We start from the raw sequence: 24,229 nt of genomic DNA, 5'->3' as shown, positions 1-24,229 counted from the left end.
ATGTTGGATAAAAGTGGATAAATCTCCAGGTCCAGATGAATTGTGCATTAGACTGCTGTGGGAAGCTCTGACCCAAATTTTCAATTCCTCTCTGGCCACGGGGGAGGTGTCAGACAACTGGAGAACAGCTAATATGGTTCCGCTATTTGAGAAGGGTTGTAGAGATAAAACAGGGAACTACAGACCAGTGAGTCTCATGTCAGTGGTCGGGAAACTATTGGAGAAATTTCTCAAGGACAGCATCTATCTCCTTGAAGAGGAAAACTTGATCAGGGATAGTCAGCCTGGCTTTGTCAGTGGGAGGTCATACCTAACAAATTTGATTGAATCTTTTGTGGAGGTGACCAGGTGTGTAGTCAAAGGTAGTGCAGTCGATGTAGTTTATATGGATTTCTGCAAAGCCTTTGACAAGGTCCCACATGGGAGACTTGTAAAGAAAGTAAATTCACATTGGATACAGAGTAATTTGATAAAGTGGATTCAAAATTGGCTCAGTTGTAGGAGACAGAGGGTGATGACCAAAGGCTGCTTTAGTGACTGGAAGCCTGTGTCCAGTGGTAGAACACAGGGATCTGGGATGGGTCCCCCATTATTCCTCATTTATTTAAATGACCTAGATGACTGTGTATAGGATTAGTAAATATTAGTTAAGATTGGATGGGTGGTTAACGGAGTGTCTTGGGCTACAAGAAGATATAGATGGAATGGTCAACTGGACAGATAAGTGGCAGATGGAATTTAACCCTGAAAAGTGTGAGGTGATACACTTTGGAAGGAGTAATTTGATAAGAAAGTACTCAATCAATGGTAGGGCATTAGGAACAAAGGGACCTTGGCGTGTTTGTCCACAGATCTTTGAAAGTGGAAGGTCATGTTCGTAGGGTGGTGAAAAAAGCATATGGCCTTTATCAATCAAGGCATAGATTACAAAAGCAGGGAAGTCATGTTGGAGTTATATAGAACTTTGGTGAGGCCATAGCGAGAGTACTGTATGCAGTTCTGGTCACCACAGTATCAGAAGGATGTGATTTTACTGGAGGGGGTACGAGAGGAGAAAGACCAGGATGCTGCCTGGGATGGAACATTTAAGTTATGGAGAGAGGTTGCGTAGGCTTGGTTTGTTTTCATTGGAGCAGAGAAGTCTGAGGGGTGACCTAATCGAGGTGTACAAGATTATCAGAGACATGGACAGAGTGAATAAGGAGCAGCTGTTCCCCTTAGGTCGGTCACGACGGGTGATAGGTTCAAGGTGAGGGGCAGGAGGTTTAGGGGGGATGTGATGAAAAATGCTTTTACCCAGAGTGTGGTGATGGTTTGGAATGCGCTGCCTGGGAGCGTGGGAGAGGCAGGTTGTCTCAGATCCTTTTAAAAAGTATCTGGATGAACACTTGGCACATCATAACATTCAGGGCTATGGGCCAAGTGCTGGCAGATTGTGCGGCGACAATAGTCTCTCCCTCAACGTCAATAAAATGAAGGAGATTGTTATCGACTTCAGGAAGTGTAGAGGAGAACATGCCCTTTTTAGGTGTCCAGATCACCAACAACTTGTCCTGGTCCCCCCATGCTGACACTATAATTAAGAAAGCCCATCAAAGCCTCTACTTTCTCAGAAGGCGAAGGAAATTTTGCATGTCAGCTACAACTCTCACCAACTTTTACAGATGCACCATAGAAAGTATTCTTTCTGGTTGTATCACAGCTTGGTATAACCCCTGCTCTTCCCAAGACCACAAGAAACTACAAAAGATCGTGAATGTAGCCCAATCCATCGCGCAAACCAGCCTCTCATCCATTAACTCTGTCTACACTTCCCGCTGCCTGGGCAAAGCAGCCAGCATAATTAAGGACCCCACGGACACCGAACATTCTCTCTTCCACCTTCTTCCATTGGAAAAAGATACAAAAGTCTGAGGTCACGTACCAACCGACTCACGAACAGCTTCTTCCCTGCTGCCGTCAGTCTTTTGAATGGACTTACCTTGCATTGAGTTGATCTTTCTCTACACCCTGGCTATGACTGCAGCATTACATTCTGCGCTCTCTCATTTCCTTCTCTATGAACGGTATGTTTTGTCTGAATAGCGCGCAAGAAAGAATACTTTTCACTGTATGCTAATACATGTGACAATAATAAATCAAATCAAAGATGGGATTAGGTGGGAGTTCAGGTGTTTCTAATGTATTGGTGCAGACTCGATGGGCTGAACGACCTCTTCTGCGCTGTATGTTTCAATGATCCCATGATTCTATGCACTAAGACACCCAGATCCCTCTGCACCTCAGAGCTCCACAATCTTTCACCATTTAAGTAATATGCTTCTTTTTTATTCTTCCTGCCAAAAAGGCGATTTCACATTTTCCCACATTATACTCCATTTGCCAGAACGTTTGGAGCTTCCTTATGTCTTCTTCATAACTTACACTCCAACGCCCTCTACTTTCTCAGGAGGCTAAGGAAATTCGGCATGTCTGCTATGACTCTCACACTGATTTTTACAAATGCATCATAGAAAGCATCCTTTTCAAATGTATCACAGCTTGGTGTGGCTCCTGCTCTGCCCAAGACCGCAAGAAACTACAAAGGGTTGTGAACGTAGCACAATCTATCATGCAAACCAGCCTCCCATCCATTGACTCCTGCTTTGAAAAAGCAACCAGCATAATCAATGAGCCTACACACCTCGGACATTCTCTCTTTCACCTTCTTCTGTTGGGAAAAAGATACAAAAGTCTGAGGACACGTACCAACTGACTCAAGAACAGCTTCTTCCCTGCTGCCATCAGGCTTTTGAATGCACCTACCTTATATTCAGCTGATCTTTCTCTACACCCTATCTATGACTGTAACACTACATCCTGCACCCTCTCCTCTCCATCTGCCCTACGTACTCTATGAATAGTATATTTTGTCTGTATAGTGTGCAAGAAACAATACTTTTCATTGTATCCCAATTTATGTGACAATAATAAATCAAAGCAAAAGAAATGTTAAGGGTTGTGGGTTTTAGCAGAAAGAAAGGAATGTGGTTTGCACATGTTGATTCAACTAACACATTTTTTATTGAAAGAGATGTTCTCTGCTCAGCACAAAATACAAAACTGAAAGTAAAACAGCAGCCTGTGGCAACACCCTAATCACATCACCATCAAATCATGTGGTCAGCTCTCAAAGCAACCAATTCAAAATCTAAGTACATTACATCACTGGTTCCCCTTTATCCACAGCATAAGTTACTTCCTCAAAAAAACTCCAATAAGTTGGTTAAATATGATTTCCCTTGTGCAAAATCATGTTGTCTCTGTCTGATTGAGCATATTCAAGTACCCTGCTATAACTTATTTAATAATAGCTTATAACGATTCCCCTCTGATAGATGTTAGGCTAACTTGCCTGTATTTTCCCACTTTCTGTCTCCCTCCCTCTTTGAATAATGGAGTTACATTTGCTATCTTCCAATCTAATGGGACTTTCCCCGATCTAGGGAGTTTGGAAAATTTAAACCAATGCATCAACTACCTCACTAGCCACTTCTTTTAAGACCCTCGGATGAAGTCCATCTGGACCCAGGCTCTTATCAGTCCACAGCTCCAAAAGTTTACTCACTTCTCTAGTGACAGTAATTTTCCTGAGTTCCCCTCTTCCTTCCATTTCCTGGTTTATAGCTGCTTCTGGGATGTTACTTGTATCCCTAGAGTGGAGACTTCTGATAAAACTTATGATAAAACCCTTACTTGAGCCAGCTCAGCTTTCACACCATCATAATTGCTCTTTGCTAAGTTTAAATCCCACCATAGGGTGGGATTTCCTGGCTGTAATCGGCCAATGCTGGAAAATCCCGCCCGAGGTCAACGGACATTTGCATGGTCCATGTCCCTCCCGCTACAATTCCCATGGTGGGAAAATTCCACCCATAGTCTCAAACCCATTCTTCTCTCTCTCCAACTGAATGTAACATTTAATCACGTTATGGTCTTTGCTCGCTAGGGGCATCATCACTGTGACATCATTAATCATGCTGTAAACCTCTATGACTCTATTTCCAACTTGTTGTGGCACGGTGGCACAGTGGTTAGCACTGCTGCCTCACAGCTCCAGGGACCCAGGTTCAATTCCGGCCTCAGGTCACTGTCTGTGTGGAGTTTGCACATTCTCCCTGTGCCTGCATGGGTTTCCTCCAGGTGCTCCTGTTTCCTCCCCCAGTCCAAAGATGTGTGGGTTAGGTTGATTGGCTATGCTAATCAATTGGCTATGCTATATCAATTCTCCAAACTTACTTTCTCTAGGACAAACCCTCACTTTGTTAACTTCTCTCATTTAAATATTTATAAAAATTCTTGCTATCTGTTTTTATATTTCCAGCTAGCTTCCTACTCCAAGTTTTCCTCCTTATTAATCTTGTAGCCATTCTTTGCAGATTCCTACATTCTTTCCAATCTTCTGACCTTCCCCCTCCCTGTGCTCAATTATATGGTTTTTAAAAAAGTTTGATATGCCCTTTAATCTTTTTAGTTCACCATGGATGGTGGGTGCTTCCCTTGCACCTTTTCTTACTTGTTGGAATGTATCTATTCTGTGCATTTTGAAATATTCCCTTAATTGTTTACCACAGCTTCTCCATTAACCTATCCCTTAACTTAATTTGCCAGCTTACTTGAGCCAGCTCAGCTTTCACGCCATCATAATTGCTCTTTGCTAAGTTTAAAAACATGGGGTGGGATTTTCTGGCTGTAATCGGCCAATGCTGGAAAATCCCGCCCGAGGTCAACGGACATTTGCATGGTCCATGCCCCACCCGCTACAATTCCCATGGCCGGACTACTCTTGCAACTCGGCCAATGTTGTCTACCTGATACGCTGCAAGAAAGGATGTCCCGAGGCATGGTACATTGGGGAAACCACGCAGACGCTACGACAATGGATGAATGAACACCGCTCGACAATCACCAGGCAAGACTGTTCTCTCCCTGTGGGGGAGCACTTCAGCAGTCACGGGCATTCAGCCTCTGATCTTCAGGTAAGCATTCTCCGAGGCGGCCTTCACGACACATGACAGCGCAGAGTCGCTGAGCAGAAACTGATAGCCAAGTTCCGCACGCATGAGGACGGCCTAAACCGGGATGTTGGATTTATGTCACATTATCAGTAACCCCCACAGCTTGCCTCCTGGACTTGCAGGCTGTCCTGTCTGGAGACAATACACATCTCTTTAACCTGTGCTTAATGCTCCCTCCACCCACATTGTCTGCATCTTTAAGACCTGGCTGGCTGAAGGGATTCGCATTCTAATCAGTATTCTGTAACTTGATTTTTGTGTCTCTGTGCCCTGTTTGAGAGCACATTTCCACTCCATCTGATGAAGGAGCAGCGCTCCGAAAGCTAATGGTATTTGCTACCAAATAAACCTGTTGGACTTTAACCTGGTATTGTTAAAACTCTTACTGGGAAAATTCTGCCCATAGTCTCAAACCCACTCTTCTCTCTCTCAAACTGAATGTAACATTTAATCGCATTATGGTCTTTGCTAGCTAGGGACATCATCACTGTGACATCATTAATTATTTTATAATTATTAATATAAATAATTATTTATATTAATGATTTGGATGAGAATATAGGAGGCATGGTTAGTAAGTTTTCAGATGACAGCAAGATTGGTGGCATAGTGGACAGTGAAGAAAGTTATCTCTAATTACAATGGGATGTTGACCAATTGGGCCAGTGGGCTGATGAATGGCAGATGGAGTTTAATTTAGACAAATGCGAGGTGATGCATTTTGGCAGATTAAACCAGGGCAGGACTTACTCAGTTAATGGTAGGGCATTGTGGAGAGTTACAGAACAAAGAGATCTAGGGGTACATGTTCATAACTCCTTGAAAGTGGAGTCACAGGTGGACACTTGTGAAGAAGTCATTCGGCATGCTTGGTTTCATCAGTCAAAACATTGAATCCAGGAGTTGGGACATCTTGTTGAAGTTGTACAAGACATTGGTAAGGCCACACTTGGAATACTGTGTGCAGTTCTGGTCACCCTATTATAGAAAGGATATTATTAAACTAGAAAGAGTGCAGAAAAGATTTACTAGGATGCTACCGGGACTTGATTGTTTGAGTTACAAGGAGAGGCTGGATAGACTGGGACTTTTTTCTCTGGAGCGTAGGAGGCTGAGGGGTGATCTTATAGAGGTCTATAAAATAATGAGGGGCACAGATCAGCTAGATAGTCAATATCTTTTCCCAAAGGTGGGGGGTTTAAAACTAGAGGGCATAGGTTTAAGGTGAGAGTGTAGAGATACAAAAGTGTCCAGAGGGGCAATTTCTTCACACAGAGGGTGGTGAGTGTCTGGAACAAGCTGCCAGAGGTAATAGTAGAGGCGGGTACAATCTTGTCTTTTAAAAAGCATTTAGATAGTTACATGGGTATAGAGGGATATGGGCCAAATGCGGGCAATTGGGATTAGCCTAGGGGTTTAAAAAAAAAAGGCTGGCATGGAAAAGTTGGACCGAAGGGCCTGTTTCCATGCTGTAAACCTCGATCACCTTATGACTCTATTTCCAACTTGTTGCGGCACGGTGGCACAGTGGTTAGCACTGCTGCCTCACAGCTCCAGGGACCCAGTTCAATTCCGGCCTGGGGTCACTGTCTGTGTGGAGTTTGCACATTCTCCCCGTGCCTGCATGGGTTTCCTCCGAGTGCTCCAGTTTCCTCCCACAGTCCAAAGATGTGCGGGTTAGGTTGATTGGCTATACTAAATTGACCCTGGTATCAGGGGGGTTAGCAGGGTAAATATGTGGGGTTACGGGAATAGGGCCTGGGTGGGATTGTGGTCGGTGCATACTCGAGGAGCCAAGTGGCCTCCTTCTGCACTGTAGGGACTCTATGGTTCTGTGAATGCCAGGTCTAGCATAGTTTGTTCTCTGGTGGACTCCAGAACATGTTTTTCTCAGAAACTATCCCAAAAACCTTCAATTAAACTTTCAATGAACCCTTCATCTGGGCTCACTTTGCCCATCTGACTTTTCCAATTTTTATGTAAATTAGAATCTCCCATGGTTATCATCGTATCTTTCACTAGCTCCAATTATTTCGTCATTTATTCTTCATCCTACCATGTGGTTATTTTTCGGGAGCCTGTACATGACTCCCTGAAGTGACTTGTTGCCTTTCCAATTTCTCATCTCTGCCCAAACCCTTTCCACATCCTGGTTTCCTGAACTTAGGTCATCCCGCTATATTGTGCTAATACCATCATTAACTAACAGAACCTGCCTCCATTTTATCCTTGCTTCCTGTCCTTCCTAAATATCCTAAATCCTTTATCATTCAGGTTCCAATCCATGTCCTCCTGCAGCCATGTCTTTTATTATTAAATCATACTTATTTATTTCTATGTCTGGACCTCAGATCATCTGTTTTGTTTTGATTGCTACATGCATTCTGATACAAAGCTTTTATTTATCTATTATTCTTTTTATAACCTCTAGCTTCATCCATTGATTTCTCTTTAGATATGTACTCTCTGTCCCTTCTTGTCATGATCTGTTTTGTATTTCTGGATAACAAAGATACCTATGACAGCCTGCTATTTACTGACTATATCTCAGCCTTCAACACCATTATTCTTACAAAACTCATCTCCAAATGTTGTGGCCTGGAGCTCGGCTTCTCCCTCTGCGACTGGATCCTAGACTTCCTAACCCATTGACCGCAATCAGTAGGGATAGGCAACAACACCTCCTCTACGATCATCCTCAACACCAGTGCCCCAAAAGGCTATGTTCTCAGCCCCTTACTATACTCCTTGAATACTTATGAACTTGTGGCCAAATTCCCCAACAACTCGATTTTCAAGTTTACTGATGACACCATGTAGTGGGTCGGATCTCAAACAATGATGAGGCGGAGTACAGGAAAGAGATAGAGAATCTGGTGAACTGGTGTGACGACAATAATCTCTCCCTCAATGTCAGCAAAACGAAGGAGACAGTCATCGACTTCAGGAAGCATAGTGGAGGACATGTCTCCATGGGGGCGAAGTAGAAATGGTCGAGTGCTTTATGTTTCTAGGTGTCCAGGTCACCAACAATCTGCCCTGGCCTCTCCATGCCGACACTATAGTTAAGAAAGCCCAACAACACCTCTACTTTCTCAGAAGACTAAGGAAATTTGGCATGTCCGCTATGACTCTCACCAACTTTTACAGATGCACCATAGAAAGCATTCTTTCTGGTTGTATCACAGCTTGATATGGCTCCTGCTCTGACCAAGACCGCAAGAAATTACAAAGGGTCGTGAATGAAACCCAGTCTATCACGCAAATCAGCCTGCTATCCATTGACGCTGTCTACACTTCCCACTGCCTCAGAAAAGCAACCACCATAATCAAGGACCCCACGCACCCAGACATACTCTCTTTTACCTTCTTCCATCAGAAAAAAGATACAAAAGTCTGAGGTCATGTACCAACCGACTCAAGAACAGCTTCTTCCCTGCTGCCATCAGACTTTTGAATGGACCTACCTCACATTAAGTTGATCTTTCTCTACACCCTAGCTATGACTGTAGTACTACATTCTATGCCCTCTCATTTCCTTCTTTATGTACGGTATGCTTTGTCTATATAGCGCACAAGAAACAATACTTTTCACTGTATACTAATATATATGACAATAATAAATCAAATCAAGTTTCCCGTAATAATTACTTTCTCTTTTGCCTTGTCCCTGCTCTTTGGTTTGCCACATTTTCCCAAGTTTGATCCCTTGCCCCCACTACCTGGTTTAAAACGCTCTCTACTTTCTTAGTTATGTGGCTTTCTGGAACTCTGACCTCAGCACAGTTCAGACGTTGGCTTTCCCAATGGTACAGATGCCACTTTCTCCAATAATTGTGCCAGTGCCCCACAAACCTGAACTCACGTCTCCCGCAGCAGTTTTACAACCACGCATTCAACTCTCTACTCTGATTTTTCCTATGACGGCTCAGGTAGTATTCCGCAGATTTTGATCTTTGAGGTACTGCTTCTTAATTGGGTGCCAAGTTCCTCATACTGAATATGCAGAGCCTCCTTCTTTGTCGTGCCTATGTCATGGGTACCTACATGGATCGTGATGACTGGGTCGTCTTCCTCCCCCTCCCACTGTAGCTCCCTCACCAACCCAAGCAGATGTCTCGAACCCTGGCACCAGGCAGGCAGCACAGCTCTCTGGATTCATGTTATTTGCCGCAGGAAAAAGTGTCAAACAATATACTATTCCCGACTACCATTCTATTCCGCTTTGCTCCACCTATTTGAATGGTTTCTTTTATCACAGTGTCATGGCCAGTTAGCTGGTCCAACCCCATTTTCATCCAAACAAGCTGAAAAAACCTAAAACCTGTTTGACAATTGTAAAAGCTGAGGCTCCTGTGCTCTAGCCCTCTGAGTCCCTTTACCCTCCTCATTTAAGAACATACATAAGAAATAGGAGCAGGAGTAGGCCATCTGGCCCCTCGAGCCTGCCCCGCCATTCAATAAGATCATGGCTGATCTGAAGTGAATCAGTTCCTCTTACCCGCCTGCTCCCCATAACCCTTAATTCCCCTGCCGATCAGAAATCCATCTATCCGTGACTTAAACATATTCAACGAGGTAGCCTCCACCACTTCAGTGGGCAGAGAATTCCAGAGATTCACCACCCTCTGAGAGAAGAAGTTCCTCCTCAACTCTGTCCTAAACTGACCCCCCTTTATTTTGAGGCTGTGCCCTCTAGTTCTGGTTTCCTTTCTAAGTGGAAAGAATCTCTCCACTTCTACCCTATCCAGCCCCTTCATTATCTTATATGCCTCTATAGGATCACCCCTCAGCCTTCTAAACTCCGAAGAGTACAAGCCTAATCTGCTCAATCTCTTCTCATAATCTACACCCCTCATCTCCTGTATCAACCTGGTGAACCTTCTCTGCACTCCCTCCAAGGCCAATATATCCTTTCGCAAATAAGGGGACCAAAACTGCACACAGTATTCCAGCTGTGGCCTCACCAATGCCTTGTACAGATGCAGCAAGATTTCTCTGCTTTTATATTCCATCCCCCTCGCAATAAATGCCAACATCCCATTTGCCTTCTTGATCACCTGTTGTACCTGCAGACTGAGTTTTTCCGAGTCCTGCACAAGGATTCCCAGGTCCCTTTGCACAGTAGCATGTTGTAATTTTTTTCAATTTAAATAATAATCCAATTTACTATTATTTCTTCCAAAATGAATAACCTCACATTTGTCAACGTTATACTCCATCTGCCAGATCCTCGCCCACTCACTCAGCCTATCCAAATCTCTCTGCAGACCTTCCGCTTCCTCCACGCAATTCACTTTCCCACTTATCTTCGTGTCATCAGCAAACTTTGTTACCCTACACTCAGTCCCCTCCTCCAGATCATCTATGTAAATAGTAAACAGTTGAGGCCCCAGTACCGATCCCTGTGGCACGCCACTAGTCACCACCTGCCAACCAGAAAAGCACCCATTTATTCCAACTCTTTGCTTCCTGTTGGATAGCCAATCCCCAATCCACGCTAACACCCTACCCCCAACTCCGTGTGCCCCAATCTTCCGCAGCAACCTTTCGTGAGGCACCTTATCGAACGCCTTTTGGAAATCCAAAAACACCACATCCACCGGTTTCCCTCCGTCAACCGCACTAGTCACATCTTCATAAAAATCCAGTCACATTTGCAGTCACACTCTTCTGTCTCTGACCACTGACTTGAAATAATTACCACTTGTCTGATGTAAACAACATGTCTCCTTGTGCCATATTAGCAAGTAGTCTCCTGGAGCAGGACAGAATCTGAGTATTCAATATTTGACTTATCGCAATGGTCTCTCCACCTTCTCCAAGGTCTAATCCATATCTCTGCTTCCTGTATACTAACCTGCACCAAGTTTCATTCACCTGTTATTTTTGTCCTCTGTGCTCCCTGACCTCTATTGACTCCAGGTCCAGCAATACCATGGTCTCACTCCACCTCATTTCTATAATCTCCTCCAGCCTTGCAACCATTCAAGAGTTTTGTGCCTCTCCAATTCTAAATCCACACAATCTACCAAGTGAATTAATTAAACCTTTCTTGGCAAGAAATCAGAGAGCAATCATGAACTAACTTTTTTTGTTAAACCAATTAAAAAATGTAAACATTGAGTATGCAGGAAATTAGTGGATATGTTTAATTGACAAGATAGCTAACAAGGAAAGTTCAATTATTCAGTAACTCAGCATAAATTGCTTTCTGATTTTACATTTAGAGTTGAGAGCAAAGTCTGAGATTGGTATAAATTGGTGAGGTTACATTAAGATTAAACTTCTTGGAGCTGACACTTTAACAGCATCAGTTAGCCAGTCTACTGAATAGATAGAAGTCCATATGCTTGCAGTTAACAACATTTCCAGAGTTCAGACAATCTCGTAGAGTCATAGAGATTTACAGCATGGAAACAGGCCCTTCAGCCCAACTTGTCCATGTCACCCTTTTTTTGAACCACTAAGCTGGTCCCAATTGCCCGCGTTTGGCCCATATCCCTCTATACCCATCCTACCATGGGTATAACTGTCGAAATGCTTTTTAAAAGGCAAAATTGCTACTGCGCATGATCAAAGGATCAAATGAGAACCGCTCTCTCCCGCAGACTTTGAGGCAAGTGACAATTTCCGTTATCCTTAAAAAGAATAAGAAACTGCAAATCTGCAGCTCCTGTAGACCGATCTCATTGCTGAATGTGGATCTCAAACTGATCTCTAAGATTCTGGCCATTCGCTTGGAGGACATTCTGCCCTCTATCATCTCACCTGACCAGACTGGGTTCATTAAAAATAGACATATGTACTTGCATATTCGGCAGCTGTTCAATATTATGTACGCGCCTGTCACCTCCAAGCTACCAGAGATGTTAACCTCGCTGGATGCTGAAAAAGTGTTTGATCGGGTGGAATGAGATTATTTATTTTATGCTCTTGGGAGGTTCGGGTTTGGCCCAAAACTCATCTCCTGGATCAAAATACTATACTCCACCCCTCTAGCCTCGGTCCGGACAAACAATGTGCATTCAGCTTTTTTCCCTTTGTCCCGGGGCACTAGGCAGGGATGCCCACTCTCCCCCCTGTTATTTGCCATTGCTATTGAACCTCTTGCTGCGGCTTTTCACAGCAGCAAATGAGTGGTGGAGATTGGTCAGGAGGGAATTGAGCGCAGAGTATCGCTGTATGTGAACGACCTACTATTGTATGTTGGTGACCTGTCCAACTTGATTCCTGAAGTCTTATCTAGACTACAGAGGTTTGGTTGTATTTCGAGGTACAAGCTTAACTTGAATAAGAGTGACCTCCTTCCTTTGAATGCAGTAGCTCATAGCCACCCGCTCCACATCCTGCCTTTCAAGATTGTCATTAGGCAGTTTACTTACTTGGGAGTGCAAGTGAATAGCAAATTTAGTGGGCTCTTTGGAGCTAACTTTACTCCACTCCTGGGGTGGACAGAACAGGACCTCAAATGTTGGTCTTTCCTCCCGTTATCGTTAGCGGGCCGTATCAATGTGGTGATGATGAACATACTACCCAAGTTTTTATAGCTCTTTCAGTGCATCCCAGTGTTCATCCCCAAATCCTTTTTTCACAGAGTTGATCAGCTCATTTCAAGCTTTGTCTGGAATAGGAAAAACCCAAGAATACAGAGGACAGTCTTGCAAAGCCCTAAACAGGAAGGGAGTATGAGATTGCCCAATTTTCTATTTTATTCTTGAGCAGCCAATATGAGAGCGGTGGTGTGTTTTTGTGCAGAGAGAGAGGCAACAGGAGGTTTCTTGTTGGCTGCAGTTAGAATCCTCCTCCTGTGCTTCGTCTTCCCTGGCTGCCTTGATATGTACTTCGGTAAATTTTCCCTCCTCCCAGTATACTAGGAGTGCACTTGTCAAGTCAACTCTTAGAATTTGGACGCAATTTAGATGCCACTTTGGGTTTCAGGCCTGGTCACTGGCCTTCCCAGTATCGGCTAACTATTTTTGTCCTCCGTCTGTTTTGGATGGTGCCTTCAACATATGGGCCAAGCACAGGATCAGAACATTCCGGGACTTGTATGCGGACGGCATGTTTGCGTTATTCTAGCAGGTGATGGATAAGTTTGCTTTACCTGCAACGCACTTTTTCAGAAATTTGCAAATTCGAGACTTTATGCGGAGAGCCGACCCCCAATTTCTGACGGTCCCGCCTCATGCCTCCATTGACATCTTTTTAGTGCCTTCTATTACTATGCGTGACATCATTTCTGTTCTTTATTCTCAAATTCTGTCCCAACAAAACTCTCCATCAGTGGTTACATCTTTATGGGAACGAAATCTAGGGGAGGAGTTCTCGGAGGAGGATTGGGACATGGTGCTGCATTGAGTACACTCCTCCTCAGTATGTGCCAAGCTGGGTGTGATACAATGTAAACTCCTTCACAGAGCATATCGAACTAGGATTAGACTCTCTAGAATGTACCCAGGCACAAGCCCCATTTGTGGACAGTGCCGGCAAGCTCTCACCGCTCTCTTACTTATGTTCTGGGCTTGCCCATTACTGTATAACTACTGGACATCAATATTTGAGACGATTGCGGCAACGCCAGATCAGGACATAAGTGCATTCCCCCCAGGCTGCCCTGTTTGGGGTCGTGCCTTTAAATCCGCCGCTGCCTAAATTCCAAGTGGATTTTGTAGCTTTCACTACAGTCCTGGCAATACGGCTTAGGTGGAAATCAGGTGCACCCCCAACGCACTCTCAGTGGGTGAAGGAGGTGGTAGATACCATTAAGCTAGAGAAGATAAGGTGCACGCTACATGAGTCCACTGCTAGGTTCTATAAAACTTGGCAACCATTTATAGCGCATGTAGGGACACTGCAGTTGGAGCTGGGTGGGTAGATACCCGAAGGTCCCAGACCCCGGGTGCTCCCACAGAACACCCCCCCCCCCCGGATTGGTGGATGTGCCCTGGCCCTTTACCTGAGTATGCCTGCCCACCCTGCCGAGGTGTGGGGACCAACATGAGAACTTTTCTCTTTTCCCTCTCACTCTCTTTCTTCTCTCTCCTTCGCTGTCTCTCTTTCTCGCTCCCTTTTCTCCGCTCGCTAGTTTCTAGCCTGGGCACTCAGTTGGTTCTCCAGTGATAGTCCTCTGCCTTTTTGTTTTTATATTATCACCATCATTACTGGTGCAATTAGAACGGACTTGGGCGGAGTGGGTGCCATGGGTACCAGGGGCTTGTCCCCTGGCCACGGGGAGCTCTATGCCCAGCCGTGTTGGAATGTATATGTGAGCACTGTGTGGATCTGTATCTGTGTTGTGTAAAATATAAGAAAATTCTCAACGAACATATAAAGAAAGAGGCAAAATTGTATCCGCCTCTACAACTATCTCTGGCAGCTTGTTCCAGACACTCAACACCACTGTGTGAAAACATTGCCCCTCTGGATCCTTTTGTATCTCTCCCCTCTCACCTTAAACCTATGCCCTACTTTTGGAAAAAGTTGTTGACAATCTAACTGATCTATGCCCCTCATTATTTATAGACTCTATTAGATCACCCCTAAGTCTCCTACGCTCCAGGGAAAAGAGTCCCAGTCTATCTAGCCTCTTCTTATAACTCAAACCATAAAGTCCCGGTAGCATCCTAGTAAATCTTTTCTGCACACTTAATTTAGAAATATAGAATACTCAGATTCTAGTTTAATAATATTCTTTCTATAATAGGGTGACCAGAACTGTACACAGTATTCCTAGCCTTATCAATGTCTTGTACAACTTCAACAAGACGTCCCAACTCCTGTACTCATCCTTAGAAACAGGCAAGGAAGAATTAGTCACCTTACCTTTGTCTGACAGGATGGCATTAATAAGAACATAAGAACTAGGAGCAGGAGTAGGCCACCTGGCTCCTCAAGCCTGCTCTTCCATTCAATAAGATCATGGCTGATGTTTTCTTGGACTCAGCTCCACTTACCTGCCCATTATCCTTTTGACCTGTATCTGTAGAGGTGCTGTCCATTCTGTCTTTATGCTCCACTCCTGGGTAAATTTACGGTGGGGCTATATTGGGACTAGCTGTCTTAAATGTCACTTCACTTAATCACAGGGAAACTTGTACATCAAGTGACATATTAATTCATGTCTCTATCTGGTATCCAGATTCAATCTTGATTTTTGTATTTTTTCTCTGTTGGAGGTGGATGTTCTGAATTCACAAAAACTACAAGAACTGCAACTGGGAACTGAAAAAACTTCATATCCTTACTTACCAAAAAATACTTGCATGTTTCCATTAAAAATCGACTGATATATGTAGTAGAAACATTACCCTTCTGCTATCAGTCATCCCACAGAGCCTTCATAACCTCACATTCAATTAAACATTGGCACCTGAACGTACTAGATACCTTACTTACTCTATAGCTTCTCAGGTCTTTGTGAACAAGGGGGTGTTAAACTGGCCCAGGTCCATCCTCCTTAGCAAGCCATCTCTGGTTCTGTGGTATACATTTTTTTAAATGTTCTGGTAAATAAGTTTGTGTTGAGCCTTGACTTTTAATTAGTACTCGCTGTTCCATTGCATTGTGTTCTGACTGTCCACTGACTCTATATTGAGGACAAATTTAAGTCAGTTCTTAAGTCATATCTTCTGAAGAGCCTGTTAGTTCCGTGATTAAATGGTGCAGAATAGAAAGAAAGGATGAAGAAAAGAGAAAAACAAAGAATGAATTGTATTTATAGAATGCCTTTTACAACTTCATGACAACCCAAATTACTTTCCTGCCAATTTAATACATTTGAAGTGTGGTAAATGCTGTAACGGAAGAAACATGGCAACCAATTTGCACATATGAGGGTTCCACAATTGCCCAGATACCTGTTTTAATGAGTGTATATTGGCCAGGGAGAACCTCCCTGCTGTTCTTCAGTGGGATTTGTTTCCAATCTCTTTGTGACCTTGCCCTTCGCTATCTTTCTGGACCCTTAAAACTCTCTGAGATCTCCGAATTCTTCCAAACTTAGTCTCTTTTATGATCAGTCCGCCATTGGTAGTGCCTTATCTGCCTTGACTTTAACTTTCAATTTCCTTCCATGAACCTCTATGCCTCTCTTTCTTCTTATAAGATGCTGAGCCTACTTTTGATCATCTGCCCTAATATTACTTATATCAGTACCTCGGATCAAATTGTGTTTGACAGCATTCCTGTGAAGCACCTTGGGACATGTTAATACAACCAAGGTGCTTTATAAATGAAAGTAGTTGGGCATTGTCCTGAAGAAGGGTCATGGATCTGAAAGCTTAAGTCCTGTCCACAGGCTCTGTTCAATATTTTCAGCATGTTCTGCTTTATTTTAATTATTGATGTTATTGTTGAAGATAGAAACAGGTTTAGGATGGAAATTTCAGAGCTTAGAACCTCGGCAACTCATTCACTCAGTGAACAAAAATTATAAAATTGTTATTGTCTATTCAGGGATGGTGAAAGGTTTGATACATTAGATCAAGTGAGAGGTCATTTAAGACATTACCTGAATCAGTCTGAGATGAAACAAAAACTGAAAATGCTGGAAAATTACAGCAGGACTGACAGCATCTGTGGAGAGAGAATAGAGCCAACGTTTGGAGTCTGGATGATCCTTTCATTAGAGCTCTGATGAAGGGTCATCCCAGACTCGAAGCGTTGGCTCTATCCTCTCACGATGTGGAGATGCCGGCGTTGGACTGGGGTACACACAGTAAGAAGTTTAACAACACCAGGTTAAAGTCCAACAGGTTTATTTGGTAGCAAATGCCACTAGCTTTCAGAACAGGCTGTCCCTTCGTCAGGTGGAGTGGAGAAATGCTCACAAACAGGGCATACAGGGACACAAAGTCAATTTACAGAATTATGATTGGAATGCAGTCTTTACAGATAATTAAGTCTTAAAGGTGAATGGAGGGAGCATTGAGCACAGGTTAAAGAGATGTGTATTGTCTCCAGACAGGACAGCCAGTGAGATTCTGCAAGTCCAGACAAGCTGTGGGGGTTACAGATAGTGTGACATGAACCCAAGATCCCGGTTGAGGCCGTCCTCATGTGTGCGGAACTTGGCTATCAGTTTCTGCTCAGCGACTCTGCGCTGTCGTGTGTCGTGAAGGCCGCCTTGGAGAACGCTTACGCGAAGATCAGAGGCCGAATGCCCGTGACTGCTGAAGTGCTCCCCCTCAGGAAGAGAACAGTCTTGCCTGTTAATTGTCGAGCGGTGTTCATTCATCCGTTGTCGTAGCATCTGCATGGTTTCCCCAATGTACCATGCCTCGGGACATCCTTTCCTGCAGCGTATCAGGTAGACAACGTTGGCCAAGTTGCAAGAGTATGTACCGTGTCCCTGGTGGATGGTGTTCTCACGTGAGATGGTGGCATCTGTGTCGATGCCATCATCTCATAGCGCAGAGTCGCTGAGCAGAAACTGATAGTTAAGTTCCGCACACATGAGGACGGCCTCAACCGGGATCTTGGGTTCATGTCACACTATCTGTAACCCCCACAGCTTGTCTGGACTTGCAGAATCTCACTGGCTGTCCTGTCTGGAGACAATATACATCTCTTTAACCTGTGCTTAATGCTTCCTCCATTCACATTGTTTGTACCTTTAAGACTTGATTATCTGTAAAGACTGCATTCCAATCATTATTCTGTAAATTGAGTTTGTGAGCATTTCTCCATTCCACCTGACGAAGGGACAGCCTGTTCCGAAAACTAGTGGCATTTGCTACAAATAAACCTGTTGGACTTTAACCTGGTATTGTTAAACTTCTTACTCTATTCTCTCACCATAGATGCTGTCAGACCTGCTGAGATTTTCCAGCATTTTCTGTTTTTGTTTCAGATTCCAGCATGGGCAGTATTTTCCTTTCATATTAGTCTAAGGTATAACCTGCGTCGGCTCGCCAATTAATGCCCTAGTGTCTGCAGAAAGTTTAGATTGGACTTTTGAACACTCTGGAACAAGGGGGAATGAAAGCTTTGTTCATATTTGCAATGAACTCCAAATCCCAGAATGCTGAGTGTAGCAATGTCCATATCCAGAGGAGGGTGCCGGGCCCGCGTCACATTCCCGCATCATTGCGTGGATTTGGTGGCACCAGGATCTTGGTCAGAAACCTCTGAGCCTGGGCTTCGGGAAAGTGATCCACTCCCAGGAAGGGGTGGTGCGAGGGGGGAAAAAGTATTTAGATTGGGGAGGCATCCAAAATCCCCCTCCGAAGCGGCCCCAGGAGTATTTCAAAGGTCAGACAATGATTACTGCAACCATAAACTGGAGTTTACTATGTTTGTGTGGAGATGCCGTGTAGGATTATATCGTGACTGTGAGAATGGTAAATGTTGTAGTTTCGATTTGTTACCGTGAGGGGTTTTAAAAATGCTACAAAAGTAACGTTAGATTGCGGATATTTTATTACGAGGCAGTTGCACTCATTTTGATACCGGCTTATGTCATTAGAGGGAGAGTTTAGAAGCGTGAACCGTGTCAACTCCGGCTACATTGTGAATTGTTACAGGATGATCAATGGATGGGACTGTTGGCTGCTGAAACGCAGCAACTGGGATCGTCTATATCTTGCGTATTGCAGTGTTTTTTTTGATGTGGTAATGCACATCTTGCAATATACTGTAAATAAGAGCAAACTGAATTATTCAGCATCGTTTTATGAAATTTGCTAAGTGGCTGTGTGATTAATGTGATGACTGTCTATGGGGATCTACGACAAAGGGGATCGATTTCGTTATTTAATTATATATACATACATACATACAGTGGCCAGTGACACATTTAGCTACGTTTAACATTCCCAGTTGATGTCAAAATAGAAATGTTGGCAATAAAGGGCAAGTGTTATTAGAAACTGCAATTTCCTGCTTTCAAATACACCGCTGGCTGTAACCTAATTTGTCAAACGTGTTGTATTCCTGACATTTCTTCAAAGATTGATTCGCATCGATTATTTTGTAAGGAAGGTGTGTATTAATGAGCATATACTGGGGGAGGAGGGGGGAATATATGTACATATCCTTCTGTGGCAATTCATATTTAACATGAGCGATCCGCAATGACAAACGGTCCTTAAAAGGATTGGGCGCGGCTGGCTGCCTGTCTGAGACCCTTTCCTTTCCTCCCCCACCTCCTGATGGATTCCCGGTCAGATTGGAGAAGGGCCCCTTTCTCCCTGTGTCTGTTCCTAGGCCGGGGGAGCCGGCCTGTCTTGCTGAGTTGAAGTAGCCGCCTGCAGACAGTGTGAAGACGGGCAGGGGGTGGTTGGGGGGGTGAGGCTGCTTGGTAGACCTTGACCAGCTGCTGCCACGTGACAGGCAGACAATTCCTTTAAAGTCAGGCATTTCCTGCAACACTCAGCATTGAGATCCGCCCCGGCAAAAGCAGCAGCTTTTGGACCACTTGCTATTGAGCAGGGATTGTGTTTGTCTGGATTTGGTGCCTGTTCGAAACAAAACAGCCTCAAATCAAATCAAATCAAGCCTAATTTGATTTATCCCAGTCCACTTCTGAAACCTGGAGAGCACTCCCAAAGGAGATGGGTCCCGCTTGCTGTGTAATGTGTCCTCAACTATAGTTATTTGAGGACGGAGGGGAGCGGGGATATATGACAATTGAGTTTGTTCCTGTCCATGCCCAGCGCCCACACCTGCACCGGTGGATGGCATCGGGAGCAGGGCTGTTGCCTGATTTCTCCACCTCCGTGTGCAGGCCAATAGCTGCATGCTGTCGCTGCTCAGCGTTAGCTAACTCAGCACAAAGCAGGATTGAACCTAAGACTTCCTATTTTTATTGCGTGGTACCTCACGGTGTGCTTAACCCTGACCTTTCTGATGGCATTTTACTTGGATAGAGTTACATCAGAATGAAGGAAAAGCACTTCTAATTTGTTCAATTTTAAGTGGTAAACCCAGAATTAACATCATCTGTGTTGATGTTTAATGTTTTTAAGTGTTTTTAAAAACATGTGTATGTTATACTTATGTAATTAATTTTAAGGTGCGGTAATTCTAGCTTTCTAATGTAAACAATGTTTCATGCAATTTTGGCATTTGTTCTTTGACTCCCAATGTGGTTTTGTGAGACTTTATTTGGATGGAAGGTACAGGCAGAGGAAATTATTTTACCCTCGTAACTTTCCTCCTTCTTCAGAATGCTTTGACTTTTTGTGGGAAAGGTAAAGTTGCCATAGTCCCAGATGACAATAGGCTGTTCCCTCTTTAAGAGGGGGAGAGCTGACTGGCAGTGATTTGACCTGAAGATCACCACACCTCAGACGAGGGGCATGGTTGAGAAGGCAGGCCCTCATGAATAACCTCAGCAGGTACGGGGATTGAACCCATGCTGTTGGCATCACTCTGCATCACTAACCAACCGTCCAGCCAACTGAACTGTGGTATGTCTTCAAGGATAACAGTTGTCCTCCAATACCTTGCACAAATGTTGATTATTTATCAGCAACTTATTAGGAAGGCAAATGGAATGTTGTCATTTACTGCAAAGGAAATGGAATATAAAATAGGGATGTTTTACTACAGTTGTGGGGCCACATCTGGAGTATGATGTATAATTTTGGTCTTCTTATTTGGTGAAAAGATAGAAATGTGTTGGAAGCAATTCGGAGAAGGTTCACGTGACTAACACCTGGGAAGAGGGCTTATTTTCTGAGGAAAGGTTGGACAGGCTGGGCCTGTATCCATTGGAGGTTACAAGATTGAGAGGTGATCTTATTAAAACACAAGATCCTGAGGGGACTTGACAGAATGGATGCTGAAAGGATGTTTCCACTTGTGGGAGAGATCACGACCAGGGGCATGGATAAGGTGTCTCCCATTTAAAATGGAGATGAAAATTAATATTTTCTCTTGAGGGTTAAGTGTCTTAGGAACTCTCTTCTCCTGAAATCAGTGGTGACAGGGACAATTTACATTTTTATGGTGGAGGAAGATAGATTCTTGACTAACAAGAGTTCAAAGGTTATTGGGGTGGGTGAAATGTGGAGTTGAGGCCGCCACAATCAAATCAACCATGATCATATTGAATGGTGGAGCATGCTCGAGGGGCCAAATGACCTGCTCTATGTTTATATGTTGGTATTATGTGAATATTGGCTTAATGTGAGCCATATCTTCAGAGGTGAGAAACATACCAGATTTTTCATTCCTTACCTAAAGGCTGGGTTCAGTCTGATATGTTTGCATTGTGACCTTTGTTGCAGTGTTAGGGGAGAGACCAAAATTTGACAACATTCACTGAGACCACAATAGAAGATGTAGATAGACATTGATATAAACTTGGTTTTGGAGCATTAAGCTATGATGATGACCCAAGACAATGTGACTGATTGTAGTGTAACCCATGTTAATATCAGCTAACTCAATATAGATGGATAAGTTGTGGTGCTTGGATATTGAGTCATTACATATGAAATACAGTAATAGCTCTGGCTTCCTGCATCTTAATTTACCAACCCACAAGTTTATCCACCTAGGGGTTTTATGATCTTGTGATGGATGGGCAAAGTGTTTATACTCTGATCATTTTAATACTGAGAAAACATAAAACAAACAGCTCAATTAGGAGTTGTATGAACAAAGGAAATAGTAGAAGTAGGAGTAGGCCTCTTGGCTCCTTGAGCCTCCTCTGCTATTCAATTAGATCAGGTCTGTCCCTTTAAACTTGTCAGGAAATAGGACATTGTAATAAGTCTTCGGAGGCAGAAGTCCCTTCACCAAAATCCCTTTATTTACAATTCCAACAGCAGTACACAGAGCACTATCAGCAATCTACCTTCGGGAGTGCCAGAGGAACTGACACTCGGTTAAATACAAGGACAAAGCTCCCTGATTGGCCCATCAATTGACTCCTTAATCAGGGAGTTCATATTCTAATAGGCCAACCTTAGTGGCCTGATTGAAGTCATTACAGACATGCAGCTATTTGACATTAGAGGATGGGAAGAGTTTGAGATAATATAGCAACAATAATGTGGAAAGTTCCTTCCCACCCTGTGCTGTGTTGATATTAATGTAGACCCCTCTAGTTGTCAGGTACTGAAAGGAAAACAATTTGTGCAAAGCAAAAGAGAAAATTTGTGCATAACTCAACACATTCCTTCTATGCCGTTGTCAAACTTCAGGAACTCCGTACCTAAGAGCTAAGTAGTGGTTGCACCTTCACCACATGGACTGCAGAGGTAAAAGAAAACTCACTGCCACCTTTTCAAGGAAAGCTAGAGTTAGTAAATCCACCATGCTGCATCCGAAAAGACAATTAAAAAAACCCACAAAAACTTGATAAGCAACCAACATCCGATGACCTTTCAGACCCGATGGTAGTGCATGTATCCCATTTCAAAATGTGTGTCGACTGTTCTAGTGCTGCACTACTTGGCCTCCTACTTGCAACCTCATAAACCTGAGCAGATCCAAATCTCTGCTTCAAGTTTCATTCACCCATTGTCTCCACGCTCACTGATCTATACTGGTTCTCAGTGCAGCAATATCTCAATTTTTAAAATTCTGATCCTTGATTTTAAATCTTTCCATGGCTTTACCTCTCCATACTTCTGTAACTTCCTTCAATCCTAGAATGCTTCCAGATCCCTGCTTTCCTTCAATTCAGGCCAACACTGCACATTCCTGAATTTTATCATTCCACCTTTAGTGAAGATGCCTCCGACTTCAGGAAGCATATTGGAGGACATGCTCCTGTCTACATCAACGGTGATAGACTGGAAATGGTCGAAAGTTTCAGGTTTCTAGGTGTTCAGATCACCAACCAACCTGTCCGGGTCCCGCCATGCCGACACTATGGTTAAGAAAACCACCAACATCTCTACTTTCTCAGGAGGTTAAGGAAATTTGGCATGTCCACTACGACTCTCACCAATTTTTACAGACGCAACATAGAAAGCATCCTTTCTGGATGTATTCACAGCTTGGTATGGCTCCTGCCCTGACCAAGACCACAAAAAACTAAAAAGGATTGTGAACGAGCCCAGTTCATTACACAAAGCAGCCTCCTATCCATTGACTCCATCTACATTTCCCGATGTCTCGGAAAAAGAGCTAGCGTAATCAGGGATCTCACGCATCCCGGACATTTTCTCTTCCACCTTCTTCCATCAGGAAAAACATACAAACGTCTGAGATCAAGTACCAACCAAGTCAAGAACAGCTTCTTCTTTGCTGCCATCAGACTTTTGAATGGACCTACCATGCATTAAGTTGATCTTTCTCTACACTCTAGCTATGACTGTAACATTCCATTCTGCACTCTCTCCTTTCCTTCTCCCAATGTACTTTATGAATGGTATGTTTCGTCTGTATAGCGCAAGAAACAGTACTTTTCATTGTATCTCAATACATGTGACAATAATGAATCAAATCAAATCAAAATTTATTTGTCTGGTCTCTGCCTCTCCACCTGTTTACCTCTCTTTCCTTTTAAGATGCTCCTTAAAACCTCCCTCTTTGGCTAAGGTTTTTTTGGTCACTGGTCTTGATATCTCCTTACTTGACTTGGTGGCAAATTTTGTTAAAACTCCTTGAATCAAATGCAGTGAATTGTGTCTCAAATGCAACTCCGTCATCATTGGACTTTCCTGTTTTCATTCAAGAATTGCTTTTTCAACAAAAGTAGTGAGATAATCTTCCTTCGTGAAGTGCTCCCTGTATTTTGTGGTAAATAACTAAATATGCACAACTCTATTAATTTTATGTAGTATGAGGGAATGCCCTATTTAATCACAATGGTTGGATTACAAATTGGCGCTGTCAGCAGGATGAGCAGCACACAAGACTAATGACATTTAAAGCCTCACAACAATGCCAATTTCTCTTTTTACTAATTATGTGACCATCCATTGCGTGGTGTATAGAGAAGATGAATGTCTTGCATGGACAAAAATGTGCAGGAAGATGTGAAGAATATTTTCATTAGTGCCTGATTGGATAACGTGAGGAATGCTTACAGGGTTGCTGGCGATACCATTTTTATTTCATGCTCCTTTTTTGCTTAGTGTTTACTATTGCACACTGACAAATAACTGTTTAAATACTGATTCCTTTTTTGAAATCTTGGCATCTTTGTCTGCTTCATTATTTACAGGACCTAATGTCCAGAATTTTCAAATTTGACCAAACTAGTGAAA

At 43.4% G+C, this 24,229-nt stretch overlaps 1 protein-coding gene across 12 annotated transcripts in view; it reads left to right on the top strand.

The window, feature by feature from the left end:
* Nucleotides 1–18,152: 18,152 nt before the first annotated feature.
* ctif (CBP80/20-dependent translation initiation factor) overlaps nucleotides 18,153–24,229 on the top strand; it is a 268,061-nt gene continuing 261,984 nt past the window's right edge. For 2 of the 12 annotated variants that reach the window (XM_078222542.1, XM_078222515.1), the window contains exon 1: nucleotides 18,153–18,311. Coding sequence is in view for 4 of the 12 variants with exons in the window: in XM_078222564.1 (XP_078078690.1) it covers nucleotides 18,398–18,400 (3 nt within the window). In the remaining 8 variants the exon portion in view is untranslated. Of the gene's footprint in view, nucleotides 18,401–24,229 lie in introns of all 12 variants that reach the window. The other 10 variants (XM_078222532.1, XM_078222477.1, XM_078222505.1 and 7 more) reach the window with 7 other exon arrangements.

The sequence above is a fragment of the Mustelus asterias genome, chromosome 1 (genome assembly GCF_964213995.1).
Source record: "Mustelus asterias chromosome 1, sMusAst1.hap1.1, whole genome shotgun sequence".
In the NCBI taxonomy this organism is placed as follows: domain Eukaryota; kingdom Metazoa; phylum Chordata; class Chondrichthyes; order Carcharhiniformes; family Triakidae; genus Mustelus; species Mustelus asterias.
This window is presented reverse-complemented; position numbering and strand designations above follow the sequence as displayed.